Raw genomic sequence first — 23,681 nt, forward strand, 5'->3', positions numbered from 1 at the left:
GTTTTTTCAGCCAAAAAATAAACTGGGCAAGTCGTGTTCCATCGCTGGAAATAAGCTGGAGGCCGGGTGGGTACTCTTACTTGTAACGTTAGCCACAAAGTTAGCTTTGCATCATGTGCATCGAACCTTGTATATTGTATTCCATTGACTTGTTGACGAGTGTATGTGGGCGAGACAAGTCACTGCCTAAATATACGCCTAAGGGAGCACTTTTCATCTCTGAAAGGAAGGCCACACATGCATTTAGCTATGCATTGTGTGCAATGCGGCTGTGAAGTGCACTTTTCTGATACGGTCACTGTTTAAGCACAGTAATTGCAACACATGGGAAATTGCCGAGGCATTCCACATTCACATTAGGTGGTCAGTTGTGTATCAGTCGCCCATCATTAACAATTTCAAGCAAGGAAGTGTTTAAGGAAAGGGGCTTGCAAATAGACACGGTGTGATAGTGCCTGGTATTGCACCTAGGAACGGTGCACATGTGCAGCAGGTGACATGCTTTGGTTGGGTATAGTATATGTTTAATCTTAATAAAGCTTTCATTTGTTAGCAAGCACTGGTGTTGTTCCCTCCCTCTTTGTCCGTCACAGTTCACGCCTGAAGTTTCTAAGATGTATATGTACCAACTAGCTCGTCTTTCGGTCTTACTTCAACCTGACTGCATGCTAGAGCAACAGTGGACTTTAGTAGTAATCGGATAGGCGAGTGTTTACAATTTCCTCCTTTTCTGCTTTACAACACACATGTGCAAAGCTGCTCCTCACAGTAGACAGCTATAGAATTGAACCTGCAGATTTGTGCATACAAGCAGAATCTATTTGGATATGGACAGGGGGCAGCCTGACAAGGTTCCACTGAGATTTTTGAATTGTTGACATTAATGTCTTCGGGGTACATAGTTTGGTGTAGGGGGGTGGGGGTCGTGGGCTCTGGAAGCTGCATTAATTGGAAACCATAGTTTCTTTGGCATGCGTACAAAGGACAGCACACCAGCATTATTGCATTTTAACACCACAGCAGGTTGCTGCAGTCTTGCTAAAGAACAAAACAAAGAGACAGAGTACTTATTAAAATTGCATTTCATGTGATTCTTTCCTTTAACAAAATGAACATGCAAAGGCAGCAGTTGTGTGCAGCTGCTATGCAAATTTTCACGTCATTAGATGTATGAGCTATGTACAGGTGTTTTACAAGGGGCGCTTGATTGCATCAGTAGTGATACGAAATATCTCCAGTGTATTCCGATATGCTGTCATAGCTGAAGTCCAAGACTGCTTTGTCGTACAGCATTTGCACGGTGGCACAACATCTTTCCTTGTCCCTTTTCAACACTGACCCAACCTGTAAATAAAATAAACATTTGACTATTTATAAACACTTAAAGCAGGCCAACTGTAATGGTTAAAAAAAGAACAAATTGCTAACTACAACAACAGCAGATTTAACATGACGTGGCATTGGTATAGTCGGGGATCTGCATGAATAAACATGGTACGTGCAAAATGAACATCACAGAAATAATATGAGTATACAGAAGACTCTCATTAAATGAAACCCGAAGGGACCAAGAAAATGTGTTTCATTTAAAGGGCCCCTCACCAGGTGACATAACGAATTTTAGTTAGACACTGGAAGTTGTTGCGCGCCCAATAAACAGCATTATGCCACAAGAATTTTTCTAATCGGTCGGTTAGAAGCTGAGAAAACCAATGTTTTGAGGCGGCGCGAAACCATGATGCGAGGAGGCTAGCCTGAAACCCTTGCCGCTTGCCCCGTGTAGCCTTTGCAAGCCAAATCCCTTCCCGACCCTCTTCAGCACGCGAGCAGGAGGATCACATGATGCATACGCATGAACACGTCATGCGCACACAATGTCACGAGCGCGTGACGTGCCCCAACCAGCCCGAGACGTGAGCGGTGTTGTGGCGGCGTTCTTTGCGCTTCATCTCTGAAGTTATGCCGAATGCGCCCTCGCCGATCACTTGGCTTTCAAGCAACCTATGACTTAGCAAGAACGCTGCGACATTTGTACGGACGCCAGACTAGCGGTGTGCCACATGAACATCTATTTAGACGCGGGAGGATAAATGAGCCTAATGAGCACTGGAACGCGGTAGAAAATTAGTTTCGTTGTAAGGGGTGGCGTCTGCACGATGCGCAAGGCGCCAGAACACAAACACATGTGAAACGGAGGTAGATTAGTCTCGCATCTCGCTGCGATTCGCAGTAAAAATTTAAAAAAGAAAACGCACACATTCCGTTGGTGTGCCTTATTATTGCTCTCAAGTTTTATTAATCTATTCAAGCAACAAATTACACAAACTACACGTCATGTCAAATAATTATCGCAGTGTCACATGCTACTGTTGGTGACATCAGAGCACAGCCGTCTAAGTAGAGGAGTGACGTCACAGCACTACCATCTATGTAAGGCCATTCCCTCACGTACATCATCTCCTCATTCCCCGGGCGCGAGCCCACGAGAGGATGGGCAAGCAGCGTTCAGCTTGAAATTTGACCCATTTCCGCGGTGCGTAGCGTTGCAAATTTTGGCAGACGTGATTGTGAACGCCCAATGTATGCATTGCGCTCGTCAGCTCAAGATTGTCAAACCTGGTGAGGGGCCCTTTAACAGGTGTTCCATTTACTAAGAGATGAACAGGGTTGCAGAGCACAAGTACGCAACCAATCATATCAGAGGCAGTTGTTCCATTTAAGCAGCAGTCCCATTTAAGAGATTTCCGTTTACTGAGAGTCTAGTGTATACTAATGGCCAAGTTGCAAAACCTTCCAAGGTAGCTTTCCTGCACTACAAAAGTTCATGCACAATAGCGATGCATTCCGTTCTGTTACGTGCAGTGTAGCGTTTCGGGTGTTTGGGCAACGCAGAGGCACTGGCTTGGCCACGGCCAGGCTGGAAGGGAGACGCAACGCGCTTTCATTACTGTGCATCGCATCTGCCATCTAGTCTGGACACGTCCAAACGCATGAAACGCAGCACTTCTCCTTTCAGTTTTATTTCTTTATGCATTTGCTTTGCAAAGGCAAAAATGTCCTCCCATGTTCACTTACTTGCCCACAGTAGCTTCCCAACAGCACAAGCACATGAGCTGGTGGCTTCCTAGGAATCACGGTTTCCAGCATTGATGCTTTAATGTCTGGAAACAATCCAAAAGTGTTAAGGCTGACTGAATGTAGCATTCCCAGGAAACACACAAGATAAGCAAGATTATTCATTTCAAGTCAAAAGACTTTACTCTTAAATGCTTCTTTTTGGGCGACTTGGTTCATCGTTCAGCAAGGCAGTAACAGCGCGAACACACCCACAAGAGAGACGACACGGACACACAAGCACTGATTGACAACTGGATTTAATGGCAGAATGACACACCTTATATATATGCCAGAGTGAAGCACGGAAAAGCAAAAAAATACTAGATGACAAGTACGCGCATTTAGTTGCGCATGTCATTAAGTGCACGGGATGTGTGGCCTGGTTTGAAGGGACGATTCTTGGTAGGAGTGAAGACAAGACTGCACATATCAGTTTAGAAGCCTATCACATTAAGAAAGTTGATAATAAGTGCTCCATCTCTTCCCCTCTTTGATTCTGAGCAGGGTGTCGGAACGAAATGTTTTTCGTTTCGGTTTTAGTTTCGTTCCACCGCAAAAAGTTCCGTTCTGTTTCTGTTCCGGAACGAAAAAAAAAAATGTTCCGTAAGGGTTTGTAACGGTTTTGCTGTAAGCAAAAATTTGAAGTTAAGGTAGTCGCACACAAAAAAAAAACATTGGACTTGTGATGTAGTTACCTGCCCTCCTCTTAAGAAAGTGGGACAAGGGTTAAAACCCGTTCTTCCCACGTTCTTCAGAGGAGCGGAAGTAACTGTACCACGAATTCCTACCAACTAGCACAAACCAGTATACCCTTCAAAGTCATAGTACTTGTTTTCTCAAAAGTCAATTACGATTTTTTTTTTTGTGGGCTCAGTGCTTTGTGTCAAGGGAGTGAGCACGATCTCAGAAGCAGCACGTCATTGAGTGTACTCTCTGATCTGCGAGACCGCGGTCCTGATAAAAAAGATCGCCAGGCCTGCCTGGAACGCGCAGCACAGTCACAGCGAAAGCTGGCAGAGCGGACATTGCAGAGCCCGTTGTAGAGCCTCTTGCGGCCACTAATACAAGTGCACATGCAAGGTACCCACTACGCCATAAATCAACATAATTGTTCCGAAGTAGCGAAGTTCCCATTATGTTATTTTTCGTCATTTTTCAGAGAATCGTGGTACCCGCTACACATCTGTAAGGCATTATGTGCACTTTGTGCTGTGGCTGATGATGATGAAGAATTATGGCTCAGCACTTTGCAGTGGGTGGGAAGCAGTGTTGCGGAATGGGCGCCGTCATTCCATTCCAATTCCACTCCGGAGAGTTAGAACTTGCCGCAATTCCATTCCTTTCAATTCTTCGAAATGAAAACAGCCTATTCCCACTCCGGGAGTGGCCGGGCAGTTCCATTCCACTCCTGTAATTCCTCAATGTAGGAAAGGCATCTTATAGTTTTATCGAGTTAAGAATGAACGCCCCATAAAGCTGACGTCATCAGATGCTTTAAGAACTGCAAAAGTATGCAAAACATGTTACCAAGGTCGAGGGATAGTAGCTTGGTGACATATCTCGTGCAGTACAACCACCCTACTAATTCCCATTGGGCCAGTTCTCCTGCTACGTATGGTATTTGCCAGGTCAGCATGTTTGAATGAATGGTGATGTTTAATATTGTTTAAGCTTAAATCTGTTAATGCTAAAATGACGACAGCGTACTTTTAGGCTGAAAAAAGTAGTATTCAAGAAGACTAACCAGTTTTACCACGTGTCTGGAGCGGTCGTGAATATGGAGAAAACTAAGATTTGGTTAATGGGGAACAAAAGCCTATAGATCTGCTGATATTAGTTGGAACAGTGCACCGCTCGGGCACCTTGTGCCTTTGCATCGAATACTATGGAACACTGGGCCGCACTGCTCATCAGCACTCACGCATGTCAAGCGCGTCTCGCAAGCATGGATGAGGTGAGGAGAACTTTGTGTTCGCCTGCGCTCAGGTATGCAATGTCTTCCTTGTCTCAAAGGGTATTTATTAGGGGTGTGCGAATATTCGAAATTTCGAATATTTTTCGAATAGTGTTTGCTATTCGATTCGATTCGCACTGAAATTTTACTATTCGAACTATTCGAACTTCCCAAAGACAAATGCAGTCAACGTCCGGTTGAAAGTGACCCCTTCAGATTTTCAATATGCTTCACCTCATTACACTCTCGTATTGCGGCAAAGCTGCCTTTCAAGCTCCGTTACGGTCGAACTTAGCCAAGAGACAGTCAACGTCTGATTGGAAGTGGTCCCTAGATTTTCAATATGCTTCACCTCCTCACACCCCCGTATTGCGGCAAAGCTGCCTTTCAAGGTCCGTTACGGTCGAACTTAGCCAAGAGACAGTCAACGTCCGTTTGGAAGTGGTTCCTAGATTCTCAATATGCTTCACCTCATCACACCCCCGTATTGCGGCAAAGCTGTCTTTCAAGCTCCGCCACGGTCGCAAATGTATTAACTCAAGAAAACGCTGGTTCCAATATGGAGATGAAAGATGTGGCAGAGTTGGGGGCTCAATTAATGCTGTTTTGGACCTGAAATTTGGGCAGGATGTCCAAAAAATCGGACGCCGAAGCTTTTTAGCATCCAAAATTTCAGATGTTCTTATATATTGACGTCTACGAGGCAGATTTGGAACTCCGGACTTGAAGGGAGCACACCCTTGTCCACCACATCAGTTGGGCTTCCACAGAAGTTGAAAGAGGAGGAGAGGCTGAGGAAATGGCATCTTTGCCTATCACGTGTAAAGTGTTGTCGGCAACACTTTGGTTGCGCAAAATCCTGTACATAAGTACAATTCGGCCTCTACATTGCCTCATTGTTGATAAGAAAACTATGAAACACCACCCCGCCAGCGCTTCATCAACCTAGCGAAAAGAAACACTTTCACGTTGCTATCTCACAAGAACATACTTAGGGATTCTCTGCAACTTTTTCTGTAATTTCACTTCGAATTATTCGAAAAAATGTTTGAGAAATATTCGAAAATTATTCGAAATTATTCGATTCGATTCGCACTCAATCTTTATTATTCGAATTCGCTTCGCACCCAGAATTTTGATATTCGCACAGCTCTAGTATTTATGTGTGTCAGGTACTAAACTGCTCGTGAGATAAAGATCAGGCTGTGCACAGAGTATTCGCCACTTTTGTGTGGGGGTATCAATGGGAACCAACGTGCAGGGGTAATTCGTTTCTCCCTTCAGTATCTGCTGGGATAATGCATTTGTTTGTACAATAACTTATGCCTCGGTTTGTAGTAGGCGCATTGCTTATAAATGTACCGTGCTTGAAATCAGCCAAGCCATTTTAAAAATACCGCTCTATTGTAAATTCGAGGCTCTGACTTACTTACGAAAACATGCTCTATTTTGGAAAAACGCGTAATTTCATTCCCATTTCATTCCGTGCAAAAGGCACTTATTTCCATTCCCATTCCATTCCTCCAAGCCTTGTCCCCATTCCATTCACATTCCATTTGAAGGTGGCAAAAATGTGGAATGATTCCAGAGTCATTCCAATTCTGGAGTGGCAACTCTGCAACACTGGTGGGAAGCATTAAACCACGCACTCTTTGCGCAATTAGCATTGTGTGATGACTGATTGTTATTTTACTCTTCTGCCACGCTATACAGTCGACGTCCGATTTCCCGGACGCCTGAAATTCCGGACATGCCTGATTTCCCGGACTCATCTGTGGCACCGTCAAGTTCCCCGTAGAGTCAATGTATTAAAAAGTCCGAAATTCCGGACGCTTATAGCCTTCGCCATCCGATTTCCCGGACTTTTTACTGTTAACCGCCAACCCAAAGTCACCACCGACGCCGCCATTTTGATTGTTTTCATTTTCATATCCTTGAACCCGTGCATCAGCAGCAATGCCGCACCGCGCCGCGGCTGCCGTCCGTAACCTCGAAACCGCACGTGTCAATCCGTTGCCAGCCGTAGCTTAGCCAAGCCAAACCTCACTGTGTTCGTTCACGTGTTGTTTCGTCAGCTGTGCCAGCTCCGCGGTCGTGTCTGTGGTTGATCGTTTGCTGCTGCGCGCTACCTTCAGTGATCACGTTTCCCGACCTTCAGCATCCACCGAGTTCCTAGCTGTTTCGTGCTGCGCTTTTCGTCGAGCGGATTCGCCGTTTACAGCAATGGCACCGACTGCTCCTTCGTCTTTGTCCGCGCCTTCGAAGCGCACAAAGCCACCTCGTAGGCTCACGATGACGAACTGCCATCCGCGGACGTTGCCTTCGACGATCTGCGCGCTGGCGGCGTGTTGATTCCAGCCGAGATAACCCTTGAGGGCTTCGCCGACGCTGACAAAGACCTCGAGCTATGTGCGGAGTTGACCGATGACGAAATCATTCATCAAGTTACGGAGGATTCCGATGCCGACACCGAGAACGAAGAGCCAGCTCCTACACAGCCAACGAACACGGAGCTGACGCGAGCACTGATGACACTGTCATTGGTGTACAGCGCAACATGACGTTGACTGAAATTGAGGCAGACATAATCGCGGGCAAGTGGACCGTGCAAAAGAAAATAAGCGACTTCTTTGCGCCCAAGTGCTTACCTATGAGGTAGTGCCGGCCACGTCGTATTTTTTTTTTTTATAAACGGCTCTTTTCAGAGCCACCTAAACAATGCATTGGCTGAATTGCTATGGGAATCTTGTACTCCGGCTGTGACCCTCTCCGTCAGCGAAAAATACCTACCAAAAATGTGCGTTTTCACGTGCATTCGTTTTTCCGGACTGCCCGATTTTCCGGACGTTTTCGCGGTCCCTTGAGGGTCCGGGAAATCGGACGTCGACTGTATTACATATGTTAACATGATTCCTTGCGCGACATGACGCCTGTATAGAGTATTTTTGCGAAGGAGTTACAAGCACCAGCGTGGCACTGTGGTGGAAGACCCGACTGTCACGCAGAGGGCGCGGGTTAAAATCCCATCTGATCCTAGAAATGTGTCTCTCATTTCATTTGATCTTTTTTCATGCGATAGCGGTCACGGACACCGGCGGTGGTGGACAACTATGGCGCAGAAATCAGCTTTTGTGATCTCATAACAGCTTTCGCTGTAACAAGCTTCAGCGCCGACAATGCCCTCTCCACTTTGGCCTGCGTGACAGGTGCACGAAAGTCCACTTGTGTTAATATAAACATCCCTGGTGGTCACTGTTTTTGTTTTCCACACAATTTCAACATATCTTGCTTTGGAATTCCTGCCTGAGGTACGCGCTAATACTGTACCCTGAGATATGCTCACATTGCATGAGCTCAGCTGTTCCAGATTGCGAAGTTTTCTCGTGAACGGAAAAACGATTGAAAAAATTTTGGTTTCACTCCAGAACGAAATAATAGATAAAGTTTTGGTTACGTTTTCGTTCCAGTCAAAAAATATCATTTTTTTTGTTTTTCATTTTCGGTTTTCGTTCTGTTCCGACCAATGATTCTGAGTTTTATCTTCTGGATGCAGCTGTCGGGTCTTAGGTCACGTTTTCTAGTGGTTTTTCCTTGGTTGGCTGTTTTGCGTTATTAACGCTGTGCTAACAAAGTTAAACTTTGTTATTCATCCCTCTTTTTTTCTTTTCCATGCTTCACTCTGGCATATATAAGGTGTGTCATTCTGCCATTAAATCCAATTGTCAGTCAGCGCTTGTGAGTCCGTGTCGTCTCTTGTGGGTGTGTGTTCGCGCTGTGGCTCCTTTGCTCTACTCTCAGTAATAAATGTAAGAACAGCACAAGAAACAAGGACTAGTGAAGAAGAAGACTCACACCCAGTGCTGACAACCAACAGCATTTAAGAGCCAAACGAAGACCACATATGTGTGGTATTGAGGCATGCACAGAAGAAGGTGAAGTTATATATACTATTACACCATACCATATACATTTATATATGGTCTTTGCTTTGCTATTAAATGCTGTTGACAGCCAGTGCTGTGTGTGTTCTTATTCGCTAGTCTTTGTCTCTTGCACTGTTCTTACGTTTATTATGAACCCCACCACGGTGGTCTAGTGGTTATGGTGCTCGACTGCTGACCCGAAGGTCGCGGGATCGAATCCCGGCCGCGGCGGCTGCATTTTCGATGGAGGCGAAAATGTCGGAGGCCCGTGTACTTAGATTTAGGTGCACGTTAAAGAACCCCAGGTGGTCGAAATTTCCGGAGCCCTCCACTACAGTGTCTCTCATAATCATGTCGTGGTTTTGGGACGTTAAACCCCAGATATTATTATTATTACATTTATTATGACCTACCAACACGCCCAAGTTTCGACCCTTCATGACTTTACTCTGCTTAGCATGCATACTTGCATGTTTCCAATGACTTCAGAGTTGATGTTCTTTCTACACTTAAGATTAAGATTAGTTTTTACGAAACGACAACATATTAGCTTAAAACATCGTTTAAAAATCAGAGCATGAAAACGTCCTTTCCATATACCGGTGGTATATCAACATTACAAAACTCAAACTAAAAATGCACTGACATAAATGAACATTTTTCCAGTGGCTCTATTTTGCATTTAATGACAATAATTATTTTTCATTGTTCTTTTGTGTTATTGACAAGAACAAGTGACCAAGCTTAGAAACCTAAGGTAATACCCCTTCTCACTGGATAGTATTTAAGAAAATAAAATGACATCAACAGCTGTGAGCCAATGCCGAAGGGTAAGAAGAATGGGAAATGAAATGGATTGCTACAAGATATAGTAGTCCTGAAACAAAACATCAGGTACATGACAACTGCAGGTACAAGACAAAAAATGCTCCAATATTTTTATCAGGACAACTTTACCTTCCAAGATCTTGCCATCTTCTGTGTTACACATACACGTAGTCCTTGAGGTGACATCTTCTATCGTCATCTGAAAGAAAAATGTGTCAGCACGCATGTCCACCAGCTGCGACATAACAAATGCTAGAAAGGCAGTGGTGAAACATTAAGCTAAGACTGCTAAATTATTACGAGGCCAGCAGGCAGTCAGTCTTATCACGAGCATGTAAGCTTGGTAAGCCATAAAGAAGCTTAAATGATAAATGTGTGGGGAGCATCACCACGTAGCATCCAGGCAAGCTTGCAATTAAAAATGAATTAAATTCTGGAGTTTCCCCAGAATTTAATTTGGGAGAAACTATGAAATTATTTAAATTCTGGAGCCAAAACCATTATTTCATCATGAGGCACGTTGTAGCATCGGACTATGATACATATTCACCATCTTCGGTTCTTTGAAAGGCCAGTAAACAACCCCAAGGTCCAAAAATTGTAATGAAGAGAGATATGCGCACTTTTGCTATGTGAACATGCTGCCGCAAGAATTTTGCGAGTACGTGCTCTAATAAGGAAATCACAGGGGTTAGAACATCTGTTTCAGCTAGTTCCAAATTTTCGTGCGGCCTCGCCACCCTTCCTTGCCACAGGGAGGGGAAGGCGTAGCCCGTCGTCGTGACTCCGCCCACTTCAGCAGCGTGCACAACGTCAGCAGTTGATGTCATCGGCGAGCTCGATCAGTAGCAATGCACTTGCTGCGGCTCCTGGTTGTTTATTGCTTACATTGTTGCACATGCTCCGTAACTTGACGGGCAGTTTTTGGCTCTTCAGTATTTTAAAATTTTGTGACAGTTCACAATGCAGCAGGAATGCGTGCTTGCTTTCCAAGACGACGAAGCGGCACGAGAAAAAAGCATGGAGAACCCCACTTTTCGCGCGTGCAATAGGAAAACCAAGCAACTGAAACCCGTACGAGCTACCAGATTCCCCCTCTTTCCGCTCGATTTGCAGCCAACAACTGAACAACGCTTCCTCCATGTGTTGCTCATGTCGAAGGCGAAGTACGTGGAAGTGCTAGAGGAATATACGCGTGACAACCCAACAACTGCATGGCCGAAACTGCATCACCGCAGGGCCAAGAAACAAGGTGCAGTTTTGAAGCTGTGGGTGGGAACAGGAACTGTCATTAACTTGCCAACTGTTTGTTGAGACCTGGTTTAGACCAATCGACGAGGTCAGTGGTACATCAAGTTGCCCATGGGCAAGTTTGCGTCACTGCGCATACAAGGGGATTGGTCAGGCGAAGGAAAGAGGCGTGGGAATTGTTTTTGATATGGGGGGTCTGCGCGTTGCGCAGTGGTGTAATATTCAGAAAATGTGATCGCCGCGGTCTACTGTACGAATTGGCGAGCTTGTTTGGGGGGTGTAAAGAAAAAGTCGGAGCCTGTTTACTGGCCTTTTAATGTGAAACTCAGCCTCATTTAACTCAGCCCCATTTGCAGGCCATTATCTGCACAAAAGTGAAAGAGATGTGCAAAAATAGCACGAAATACTTGTTCTCAATATAGAGGAATGTTCGAAGGTCACAGGTTCGGTCCCTGCCGGCGGCAAGTTATCTTTTTGTCCACTTTAATTGCTTCACACTTTATCCTAATCACAACGAACAACACCCCCTATACTTTCTTTGGCATTATTGTGTGTTAGTTCTCATTAATATTGTGTCTGAGAAATGAGCCCTTAGAAGTTATCATCTTTCCTTTGTTCTCAATATAATGTCATCTGCACTGTTGCTTTGAAATTAGTTCCATAAAGGCAACATTAACCTCTACTTACTCTACACCTATTAAATAGGGGTGTGCGAATATTCGAAATTTCGAATATTTTTCGAATAGTGTTTTCGATTCGATTCGCACTGAAATTTTACTATTCGAACTATTCGAACTTCCCAAAGACAAATGCAGTCAACGTCCGGTTGAAAGTGACCCCTTCAGATTTTCAATATGCTTCACCTCATTACACTCTCGTATTGCGGCAAAGCTGCCTTTCAAGCTCCGTTACGGTCGAACTTAGCCAAGAGACAGTCAACGTCCGTTTGGAAGTGGTCCCTAGATTTTCAATATGCTTCACTTCATCACACCCCCGTATTGCGGCAAAGCTGCCTTTCAAGCTTCGCTACGGTCGCAAATGTATTAACTCAAGAAAACGCTGGTTCCAATATGGAGATGAAAGATGTGGCAGAGTTGGGGGCTCAATTAATGCTGTTTTGGACCTGAAATTTGGGCAGGAAGTCCGAAAAATCGGACGCCGAAGCTTTTTAGCATCCAAAATTTCAGATGTTCTTATATATCGACGTCTACGAGGCAGATTTGGAACTCTGGACTTGAAGGGAGCACACCCTTGTCTGCCACATCAGTTGGCCTTCCACAGAATTTGAAAGAGAAGGAGAGGCTGAGGAAATGGCATCTCTGCCTATCACGTGTAAAGTGTTGTCGGCAACACTCTGGTTGCACCAAATCATGTACATAAATACAATTCGGCCTCTACATTGCCTCATTCTTGATAAGAAAGACAACTATGAAATATGACCCCACCAGCACTTCATCAACCTAGCGAAAAGAAACACTTTCATGTTGCTATCTCACAAGAACATACTTAGGAATTTTCTGCAACTTTTTCTGTAATTTCACTTCGAATTATTCGAAAAATGTTTGAGAAATATTCGAAAATTATTCGAAATTATTCGATTCGATTCGCACTCAATCTTTATTATTCGAATTCGCTTCGCACCCAAAATTTTGCTATTCGCACAGCTCTACTATTAAATCAACATTACTAATGTAGACTGACTTCGAAGAAATAAAAGGTAATTTATTACATTCTGATGTCCTAAAGGAAAGACAAAAATTGGGAATGGGTCATTCCATTTGAACACTTTTTAAAACATAAAAATGTGGTCCAGAAAAATAAATTTAAAAAAGGCAAATTGAAGATTGCCACTAACTTTTGTGTTGTAGTACTTCCCATTCCTGTACTTGCGGTCAATGAAGCGGACTCTGATCTGTGGCCGAAGCCAGAACTGCTCTTTCCGCTTGGGTGACCTATTGAGATAAAGGAAATAATAATTAGCACAAGAATAAGTCGCATGCTTGAATAATTCAGCCACCAGTAAGCGGGTTTTATTCCCTCATTTCTTACACAATTTTTGAATAAACTGAACTTAACTGCTCAGCACACGTGCACTTGACTCCACACTAGTGGGGAGACATGGGTCTTTAAAATTAGCTTTAAATTCTTGATCGATATTGATTAAACTTGCTGAGTTCGTGTATATTTGTGTGTTGATTTGAAATATGCAATTATTTTCCTAAATTGAGAGAGTTACGAAGCATTAAATTAGGATATCATAATAATTTGGAAGAAAAACTGTACACAGGAAAGCAGGAATTGATGTTCTAAACACATTTGAACAAAAGTTATTGTAGATTGACGAAAATAATGTCACATGTAAATAAATGTTTGTTTCTGGAGGCAAACTCTGCAGGTTTTATCTTATTTCTGATTACCAGGATCGGATACATTGCACATTTTCTTGCAGTTGTGTCTCTGTGTTCTCAAATCAAGTGCATGTTAGATTTAAGTGCACACTGCATTCTGCTATGAAACTTGAATAACTGTGTGTTCATTAGACATTTTTGGTGCACTAGGACCACGTAAAGTATTTACCAAATGAAGCAGTGGCTTGTTTCAGCATTTTTCTCCTTTTTATACACCTACTCTAATAATTAGAAGTGGCACCATAAATGTCAAATTAACAGAAGTTCACTCTACTACCTCCAATCACTTCAGTTGCATGCCGACAGTTTCACACGTTGGTAACCATTGCAGAATGCAGAACAGTTTGCAATCACCTTCGCTTATTGTGATGTTCGAGATAGTACTATTCGCCTTGACTATGTATCACAATAAATCCCTCTTAATACTCGCAGTCCCCAACCCTCATCTTATCTTTTGTACCAGTCATACAGGCTGAGGGATCCTGCTACTGACCTGGATCGTTCTCGCCTTTCAGCCGACTTGGATGATTCCCGTTCTTTTTCAACTCTGGACCTCTTGTGCGATGTGTGCCTCTCACGCTCGTCTCGTCTCTTTTCGGCCACTTCCTCTTCCTGTGCTTCATGCTTCCTCTTGTAGTCATCATATTTTTCTTTGTCTATCGACAGACAAGGACAGTAATGCGTAAAGCTTTAGAGGGTACATGGCTGTTTGACATGGCTATTACGCATGAAAAGTGATAGCTTATACTTTTGTAGGACAGTGGTACAAATGCGTACCACTTATTCACTGCAATTCAAACACTTATGATAAAAAAACGGTCCGAATTGGCACCGTTCTTACAGGTGGTACCATCTACCAAAGTATTGAAGAAGGCTATTTTGAGTTTTCACTTTGCTACGACATGTGCCACGGGCAGCAAATTTAAGTTTGCATGTGCCTTGATTACTATTTATTTATTTTTATTTACAGGATACTGCAGGCTCAAAACTGAGCCCATGTAGGAGTGGTATCAAGAGTGAATCACAAGCACTTTACAAACGGCAAAATTGCAATTCATAATCAGAACAAGTAGTAAAAGTACATGCATGCACACACAATTAATAATATGCACTTACATACCCGCGTACATATAACAATTCATAATCAACAGTATTTTGAGCGCGTGATTCAATAGCAATTCAAAATTAGTATAAGTATACGAACATACATAACTGTAGAGACCTATGCGTACATGCATGCACATACCACTTGGCACAGCACTAAGGGTACTACTACGCCAACACATGCATGTAAGCGATTGGGATCTCAAAAACTTCTAAAATCAGGGACCGAGAAAGGAAAGCGGTTTTCGTTATGATGTAATTGAGTCGAATGAGTGTATGTTTTGTAGTGACTCAAACGGCAAAGCATTCCAGTCTGTAATGGTTCGAGGAAAAAACGAGAATTTAAATGCGTTAGTACGAGTTTGAAATGAAGTTATTGATTCAACATGGCGATTTCTAGTCAGTCTTGACGTCAGAGGTTGGATGAACGAGGATGCCTGTAGCGCAAAATGTTTGTTTTTTAAATGAAAAAGAAACTTTAGTCTCAAGATTTTTCTACGAAGCTGAAGTTCTTGTATATTATTTTCTTGCATGATAGCTGTCGGGGAGTCTGTCATGCGGTACTTGGAGAAGATAAACCGGATACACTTGCGCTGAATTATTTCAATAGCATGAATATTTTTTTTAGTGTGAGGGTCCCAAATAATGCATGCATACTCGAGAGTAGGTCTAATAATGGTATTTTAAGCTAACAACTTTACTGATGGCGGGACAGAACGAAGTTTGTACCTAAGAAAGCATAATTTACGGAAGGCGGATGTGCAGATGTTAGATACATGCATATTCCAACTTAAGTTCTTTGTTATCGTCACTCCAAGGTACTTATATTCGCTACCGCACGCTGCTGGCTATCCGCTGCAGTGGCCTAAATGAGGGCATTGAAAACACTGCTTCAACGTGTCTGTGAAGTGTCCCATTTTATCCATTTACTATACAGAACCTAGTGACTCACTTCACTTGCAACACAGACAGAAATTTTCGCTGCCCTCATTATTCAGTTTTTTTTTCAATGAACCATTCTCTGGCTTGATTTCGGCCGGTGGTGTCAACCCTAACAGGACAGCTATCGCATTGGTACAGTTGCACATATGTAGTATTTTCATTTTTATTGTAGTGCAGGTTTTATTTGCATAAGCGATGGCAATCGCAGTCCACTTTAGGCGCAACTAATTACTATAATCGCGTTGGCTGAAGTATACCTGTAGCAGGTCACCTTCGCGTACGCTAGGCATAAACGCACAGTAGCTATCTGTGCAGCAAATACCAAGTTCTGCTATGCACTGAATGCTTTAAACAATTCTAAAAGTAAACAGACCCATTAAATATGCAAATAATAATCCTGCTCAAAATTTTTGTTTTTCAGTTGATACCGCCTGAGAACAGTGGTACACATAAGTACCACATTTCATGCCCTCCTATAAAGACAGTGGTACATACTATATGTACCACATTTCTCTGAGAATCTATTCTGCAGACTTTCTTGAAAATAGTGTCAAACATTTTCTTAAAGGAGTAGTGACATGATTTTGAGGCATACCAAAAGGAGCATTTTTTGTTTCCATGGTGTGCGCTATCGACGCTCTCCACACACCGGAGCCAGGCAACACGTATAAAATATTTTACTTTGATTTTAAAGTTTTCGTCGACCAGCATCTGCAAACCAGCCTCACCGCAATGGACATTATCACGACAAGGCAACACAGTTCACTGGGTTTGTGAAACCTGTGTCCTGCATGCAGCTTTAATCACAGAAATCGCTGTCAGAGTCTCTGGACGACAGTTCACTTGCCGTTATTTACGTGAACCACGTGCAACGTTGCTAGTATGTCGCGAGTTGCAGTCTTCCGTGATATCAGACTTGTGTTGACACGTCAGTACGAAGCCACCCCCTCGGTACCGAAACCGAAACGGCTGTTTTTAAAGACGATAGTCTTTCTTGGGGAACTTAAACGCAGAAATTTTGGTCTGTCTTTCTGTCTGTCTGTCTTTCTGTTTGTCGGCACGTCACCCGATTCAGCCAACCGGCCAAAGTTGAACCACTTGCTTACCGCCCACCCATCTTTAACTGGTACGGCTGTTCATACTTGTGAACGTTGTCGATCAAAAAGTAAATATTACGCATATCTGAGGCGTAACATCATTAGGTAAGTATTAGGTGGTGTGTTCCTTTAATAGAAAATACATAGATACGCAATTTTAAAGACCTTCATGGTATGCGTTTAACGTTGAGACAGTAACGCGTTTATTAAAAGATTGCCACAGCTGAAGCGATCAGCGGTCCAAGCCGAGCAAGCGCGAGCGCCAACAACAACCGTCTTCGTCTTCTTTCGCAGGCGTTCTTGTCTACGCCCTACCATGTTACAAATCACTCCCCCGCGGAAAAGGAGCCATCCTGGCTACCTAAGGAACAGGTACAACTGGTGGGTCAAATGCGGCTTCAGTCGATAGACGTGAACAGTCTCGCGGCCGCGACGACGGCGGTCCGTAGATGATTGAACAGGCTCAATAATATAGTTAACTGGGCATGCTTGACATAGGACGTGGTAGGGGCCTTCGTACTTAGGCAGTAGCTTTGTGGAAAGGCCAGGAGCGGAGGAGGGAACGCGAAGCCACACCAACGTTCCAGGCGAATACGACTGAGGAGGCAGGTTTTCGTCGTGACGGTCCTTCTGGCCCTACTCGCCCTACCATGCTACAACGCTAGTTTCTTAAGGTGCGCTGAAAATGTGACTGCGCTGCAACTTGTCTTCCTCCGTGCCCCCTGCACAAGCTCATGTTGTGTTTCGGTTTCAGTTCAGTATTGCATTGTACGAATGACAGGGGGCGCCGCTCTGGCATTCCTGTTTTACCCAGGCGACGTGTAAATAAGAGAGTTTGTGGAGAGTACTCGTTGAGTGCGGACGTTTCTTCTCCTTCAGCGCATCGCGCCAAACAGCGTGTTCGGGCTGGCCGGCGTCCCCACCGGTCGCGTTGGTCACCGCCGGTCTTCGCCTGCCGCTGCGCCGGGACTACCAGCCCGCAACACAGCACTCATGTTTCCCGACGTATTGCCAGATGGCGTCCGTATCTCACGCAGCGCCTCTTCTATCGTCTTTAGACGACATTTGCAGTGAAGCACGCAGATACACGGCCAATTTTTTAAGCTAGTGGTATTAAAATATATTCAATGCGTTCCCGAGCACTACGACACTTTTTTTTAGAGTTCTCGACACACGTGTTTTTATTTAAAGCGACAACCCGAAAATATTTAAAATTCGTGTCAGTACTCCTTTAAGTCATCCTATAAATGTTTTTCTGCAGATTCTAAGAAAAAGATCTAAATTTAAAATAGTGCCTCACAGCGGGTTAAACATAAATTCCACACATGAAAGTATATTGATGTTTTCCAGGACACGTTTTTCATAAGTATATATGCATTGCTTATTCACGAAAATAAAAATAAAGATGAGTATGAGGCTCACACTAATAATAAAAAGGTTTGTTCATTCAAATAAATGTTTCACAGGCTTTAGAACTGGTTAGTAATTCCTTGAATCGACATCTGACATCCAGTCAATCTGATTTTGATTTGGCATATGGGCAGTGGTCTGAATCCAAGGAATCGACGCTGGGCTCACTTGCAGTAGGAAAACTGGTGCACATGCCCACAGCACTGTGTATGTGAGCGCATTCAAGAAAACTATGCCTGAGCACCCATAAAGAAAACCTACGAGTGAGAAACTTCCAGTAATTCTTCTTATTGCCAACAAGAGGCAATGAATTTTCGCGATTCTCAAAAAAGAAAATGCGCCGACATGGTAGCACTGTTTGTATATACAGCACTTACCTGTAAACAGCTAAAACCGCATCCCTACGGGCAATAACCGAGCTAGTATAATGTGGTCAACCTTTGAGATGTTAGAAACTAGATGGATGTCATTTTTTAAACGCAATAAATGCAACAAACAAAAACTACCTACGAGAAAAAACCATGCCTACCGCCATGCGCTTGCACAAGCTTGGATGTACAAGTGATAGCTGACACACAAGCCTAATCAAACCTTGGAATGAAAATCAAGGTCAATGGCGCTAGAAAAAAATTTGCTGCATCCCCGCAGGGAAACAGCATTTGCCTGGCAAAAAAAGAAGTGGGAAAACTGGCACACTTTTCAAACATACGGATTGCGCCATAAATGTATGGCATCGACTATTTGGGAATTGCTTACAGAGCCATACATTTTTACGTCATTGACCCTCAATGGGTTAGCATCCCTAGCGTGCACGTTGAGCTGTATTTAGCTTCTTCTGTTTCTTTGTTATTATCATAATCTTAGTTACGGGGTTTAGTATATATTATGAGAATACATACAACACTGACTATGGTAGTATTCACATGTATTTAATCAGTGCAGCTCGTCCATGAGCACAGCATGCACTGTTCGAGCTTTTCCAGGTCGAACTAACACACTTAATTGTGCTTTGCCTTTCTGTTCAACTTAACACAAGGTTGTTCACAAGTACAGGACAAACTTTCCTTTTCAAGGCATAAAAACTAGGCTTGTGCGAATATTCGAGCACTTCGAATATTCGAACGAATAATACAGTATTCGAATTCGCTTCGATTCGAATTTAAATTATTGAAAATTTCGAAGTATTCGAAATGAACGAATAGGTGTATATTAGTCCGCTTATAACTCCCCTGTAAAGGTGGTTTCACTGCAGTGTAGAGGTGCTGTACCGTGAATACACCTTTCCAGGAAAAATCCGCACTGTCCGTTTGTAATCTCCTGTAAAGGTGGTTTCACTGCAGTGGAGGGGTGCTATACCGTGAATACACCTTTCCAGGAAAAATCCGCACTGGCGCGAAGCCCCTCTTGAAGGTTAAATGAACATATTAGCCTCACATCGATCCATCATTTTCTAAGTTCAAAAACTTGCTATACCGGCTTGTATGCTCCAAGTATAGTAAATTTTAAAAGGTAACATATTTTACGGGTTATCATTTGCATTCTACCGAAAGTCAAATCCTGCTACTATTCAAAGTTGCTTCCACTTACTTTGAACCAAAAAGAATGACATTTGCACTTGCCTTATTACAATATAAAAAAAACGTTGCGCAGGTTGGTTGGGTCATGACAAATATGCTCATTTTTCTTTATAATATGTGATATATACTATTCGAATTCGATTCGAAATTATTCGACCAAAATCACTATTCGCTTCGAACCTAAAATTTACTATTCGCACAAGCCTAATAAAAACGCTACCATTCATAACTTGAGAATGCATGCCATATTCAGGGCATCCCATCTATCTAGCACCAAGATTTTTTAAAAATAGGAACTGCACTATGCAAAAAATACCTAGTAGAGTATATATTGTACTCAGTACACTTAAGTAGCTGCCAGTATATTTTTGTTAATGATATTTAATTAGCTAACTTAATAAATGTTGTAACAAGAGAAGTATTCCCCTAATTAAAAAGGGTTATGGAGAACTGTGTAGGCATATTTAAAAGATATTTAACTGAGTTATTTTCATCAACGTAATAATTGAGTTCCGATATATTTCCGGGTGAAAAAGAAAGCCTGCAAATTATGAAAATACCACAAGACCACACTGTAACACACGAGGAAGCAGCACCACATACGAGCTCTGCAATTTGTGTCTCTGCAACAAGCAACAGCAAACGACTGTTTTACCAACTGAATTAAACTTTCACTTACTCAGCAGCTTTCCATACTTCTGGTAATCCTTTTTACTGACAAGGCTGACAAAGAGCTCACTGACAGTCACTGTTTTCCCACCTAAAGCCAGCTTTACAATGACACGTGCATTCTCATCATCCAGGCCTTCCACCTAAAAAAATGAGAAGGAAAAACAATTAAGAAAAATCAGCTGTACCACTGAAAAGATTGCCAAAACAAAGTTACAGCCACATACTCAAAATAACCACTTTCAGTGCATGGTGTGACAACTGGTGAGATTCCACGCTACTGCCACGCAATATTACATCTGTTACTGTGTCTCCTTGCCTAACATGACAGCTGCATGGGGTCTTTTTCAAATGTGGTTTCAAGCACTGCCTCTGTGGTAGAATACTCGATAGCCATGCAGGAGACCTGTGCTTGATTCTGGCTCCAAAAGCCGATTTTCATCTGATCTTCATTAAGCTCTCTAAAGTCACATGGGTTTCTGTACACCGTGCCATGTTTTCAAGGTCAGTATCTGATGATGCACTTAAGGCTTTGACCTCAGAAAAAGGTGAGATCGTCATGACAACACAACAGTTACCTGGCCATAGAGATCTTTATGTGGGCCTTGCTCGATACGAATATAGGCCCCTGTTCTGAGGACGAGGTCCCCATCTTCCTTCGCCACAAGAGGAGGAGGCTTAGCCATCTTGCTGTCAGCCCCAAGACCCAACCCCTTTGGTCTCAAGACAGCTTCTATGGGTTTTGCTACCCTGCAGAGATCAAATGCATTTTGGTTCGTAAGAAACTTGCACACAAAATGCCCATCTATAAAGTGGACACAAGACAACCTTGCCACTACAATGAAAATCAGTTCCTTCAAGCTACCAGGTAGTGATAACAAGCACGTAACCTTCAGACAAAAGATCAGTGCAGTACTTGGCATACTTAGCTAACAATGAGCACTTGTTTTACTTCTGCAGTTCTGAAATTTATGGTTTCGTATTTATACAAACATTCGTGCTAAGTTTGTTCCTTTAGAATATACTGATAGGCACACAGCTGTTAGTTGTCTATTTCGCATTCTTTGTTTATTGTTTGGTTCTCATTCAGTTGATAATTATATAAATGTATATCACATGTACACAAGAAAAAGGCATTCGACACGAACTAATGCCACACTTTCAACTGTGCTTCTTCAGAATGTACATTGCTGAACAAAACATTTCATGTATGTGCATCCTCATCTCCTCCCACGACATGTGAAATTAATATCACATTTTACCTACTCGCTAAAATGCGATATTAATTTCACCTGTCCTCGGAGGAGATGAGGATATGAATTCACGGAATGTTTTGCATAGCAACGTACATTCCAATAAGCAGCATTTGTCTGTGTCTAACACCTTTTTCTTGTGTACGTGTCCTGTGTATTCACTGGTAGTTTCATTTTTCAAGTTCGCAGTAGATACTATTTCTACAAGTGGCGTGAACTCACTCAGTACAACGAGCACCAATGGGCTTGCCTGGGTTCCACCCCATGCCCCTAAGCATGGCCAAGCCGTATTCCTCAATAGGAACACTCTCGTAGTCTTCCAGCGTAGACTCCTCGGCTCGAAGGGACACATCTACTTTGTCGTCTGTCTCGTAGCCATCGGGGACTTTGTTCTGCATCAGCAGTGGTATGCTCATGTCTTTGGTGGTTCCCTTACTGTCCAAGTTCCGACTATTTGCTGCCTCTGAAAAGAAGCAGTTTATGGTAAACGAAGAATAAAAACAGCGCTAAACACGGGACGAGAAGAGGACACGTACACGGTGCTGAACTAACAACCATTTGGTTGTTTAACTAACAACCATGATTGGTTGTTAGTTCAGCGCCGTGTATGTGTCCTCTTCTAGTCCCGTGTTTAGCGCTGTTTTTATTCTTCGTTTACCATGCAGCACCAACCAGCCCAATCAAGCACATTGTTAAAGCAGTTTATTGATACTTGTTTGTCATTTTTATAAGCATTTTTTTATTGCCAAACTCCTGCACATAAGTGCAATCTTTTGTCCATCGTGCAACCCGCTATAGTGGATAAACAATACATAACCTAATATGATGTGCCTCGTTCTTTCAATAGCCATCATGACATTCCTCCGCAATCACGCCGCAATAAAAAGTAAATAGGAAGAAAGCCAAAAACAATTTTACACTTAATCATGCGTTTTTAATTCAATAATACTTCAAGCGCACCAGGCATGAGATATCACATTAAAGGGTAAGATCTTTGTAAAACAAGACAGTGGATGCATTGCAGCCCCAATATTCTTTATATTCAGCAAGTTGTATTAGCATCCGATATACTGGCAAATGTGTAAATAATAATGCACGATGCATTGCAGCATAAAGCACTATGCAGTATGCAATGGTACTTTATAAGTCCCCTTATATATAAAACTGCATTTTCTGAACAGCCTCCATATGAGGCTTTGTGATTGTGGACTAAGGACAGATTTTGCTGAAAAGCTGGAACTTATACAGTCGAACTGTAACACTTAAACTAATTCATATGTTTTTAATGAGATGAGACTGCGATAAAACCTATCAGCTCTTTTGCTAACGACATCCGTGTCTGGGTGATCTGTGCGAGATAGTCACAAAACTACGTGCGCGAAATAAGGATCGAATCAAACGAGCAGCACAACCCGGCTTGAAGCTGTTCTGGTTATGTAATTACTCACTACTTACTGTTTCAGTGAAGCACAGTGCATTATTCACAACCAGTCAAGCCCGGGAGAAACAAGGACGTACCTGCAAGTATTTCTTTAATCGCTTGCTGCTCCAAGGAGAGCTCCGTTTTGTCCTCATCAGGCACATCAATGTCTTCAGCATCTTTCTGGGTAACCGATTTCTCGTTCTTTGGCACCCTCCAAACGTTGTTCTTTATGAGGGGGATCACCAGCTCTTTCTTCTCGGCCTTTGGTAGCGAACTGAAGAAGACAAGAAGTGAGAAATACTCGATCTTTCTATTGTAACGCCTACAAGTTATAGAGGACAACATTCACATTAGCCTGAGTTACACATACACTTAATTTCATTTCTGTAAGATTTCACGGCATTTTCTCGAAGGCAGTATTGTTCATTCAAGTAAACATAGGGGACAATTTTGTTACCTTTTCACCACACTTTCGTCGACGGAAACAACGTAATCCCTTTCTTCATTGGCTTCACGTTCTGTTTGACTTTTTTCACAGCTTAATATCTTGTTCTCGACTTTTTTTGTGAATTTAAAGCTGAGACCAGCTTTCTCCGCTGGGGCAGCAGCTGCCATCTTGGGAACCACGGGAAAACGTTTCGAAATCGTAACCTAGCTGAGAGAACACAAACACAAGAAAGGACACGGGACAGAGCGTGTTTGTGTTCTCTCGCGCCTTAAAAGAA

The 23,681-nt window shown here is 42.9% G+C and overlaps 1 protein-coding gene across 1 annotated transcript; it reads right to left on the minus strand.

Annotated features, from left to right (window-relative positions):
- Positions 1–1,066: 1,066 nt before the first annotated feature.
- On the minus strand, positions 1,067–23,614 carry LOC119396937 (G-patch domain and KOW motifs-containing protein). Its single transcript, XM_037664323.2, has 10 exons — positions 23,414–23,614; positions 23,052–23,230; positions 21,756–21,996; positions 20,859–21,030; positions 20,291–20,423; positions 13,975–14,137; positions 12,929–13,025; positions 9,952–10,021; positions 3,076–3,161; positions 1,067–1,344 (listed from the first exon to the last, which is right to left on the minus strand). The coding sequence occupies exons 1-10, from the start codon at positions 23,569–23,571 to the stop codon at positions 1,213–1,215; spliced, it is 1,431 nt and encodes a 476-aa protein (XP_037520251.1). The 5' UTR covers positions 23,572–23,614; the 3' UTR covers positions 1,067–1,212.
- Positions 23,615–23,681: the final 67 nt, after the last annotated feature.

The sequence above is a fragment of the Rhipicephalus sanguineus genome, chromosome 6 (genome assembly GCF_013339695.2).
Source record: "Rhipicephalus sanguineus isolate Rsan-2018 chromosome 6, BIME_Rsan_1.4, whole genome shotgun sequence".
Taxonomy (NCBI): domain Eukaryota; kingdom Metazoa; phylum Arthropoda; class Arachnida; order Ixodida; family Ixodidae; genus Rhipicephalus; species Rhipicephalus sanguineus.

Excerpts from the sequence above, each read along its gene's own strand:
- LOC119396937 (XM_037664323.2), bottom strand. The coding sequence starts at position 23,571 with ATGGCAGCTGCTGCCCCAGCGGAGAAAGCTGGTCTCAGCTTTAAATTC. Across the intron at positions 21,997-23,051 it reads GATTAAAGAAATACTTGCAG|AGGCAGCAAATAGTCGGAAC; the intron begins GTACGTCCTTGT and ends GCTTCTTTTCAG. Across the intron at positions 13,026-13,974 it reads GAAAGGCGAGAACGATCCAG|GTCACCCAAGCGGAAAGAGC; the intron begins GTCAGTAGCAGG and ends TTATCTCAATAG.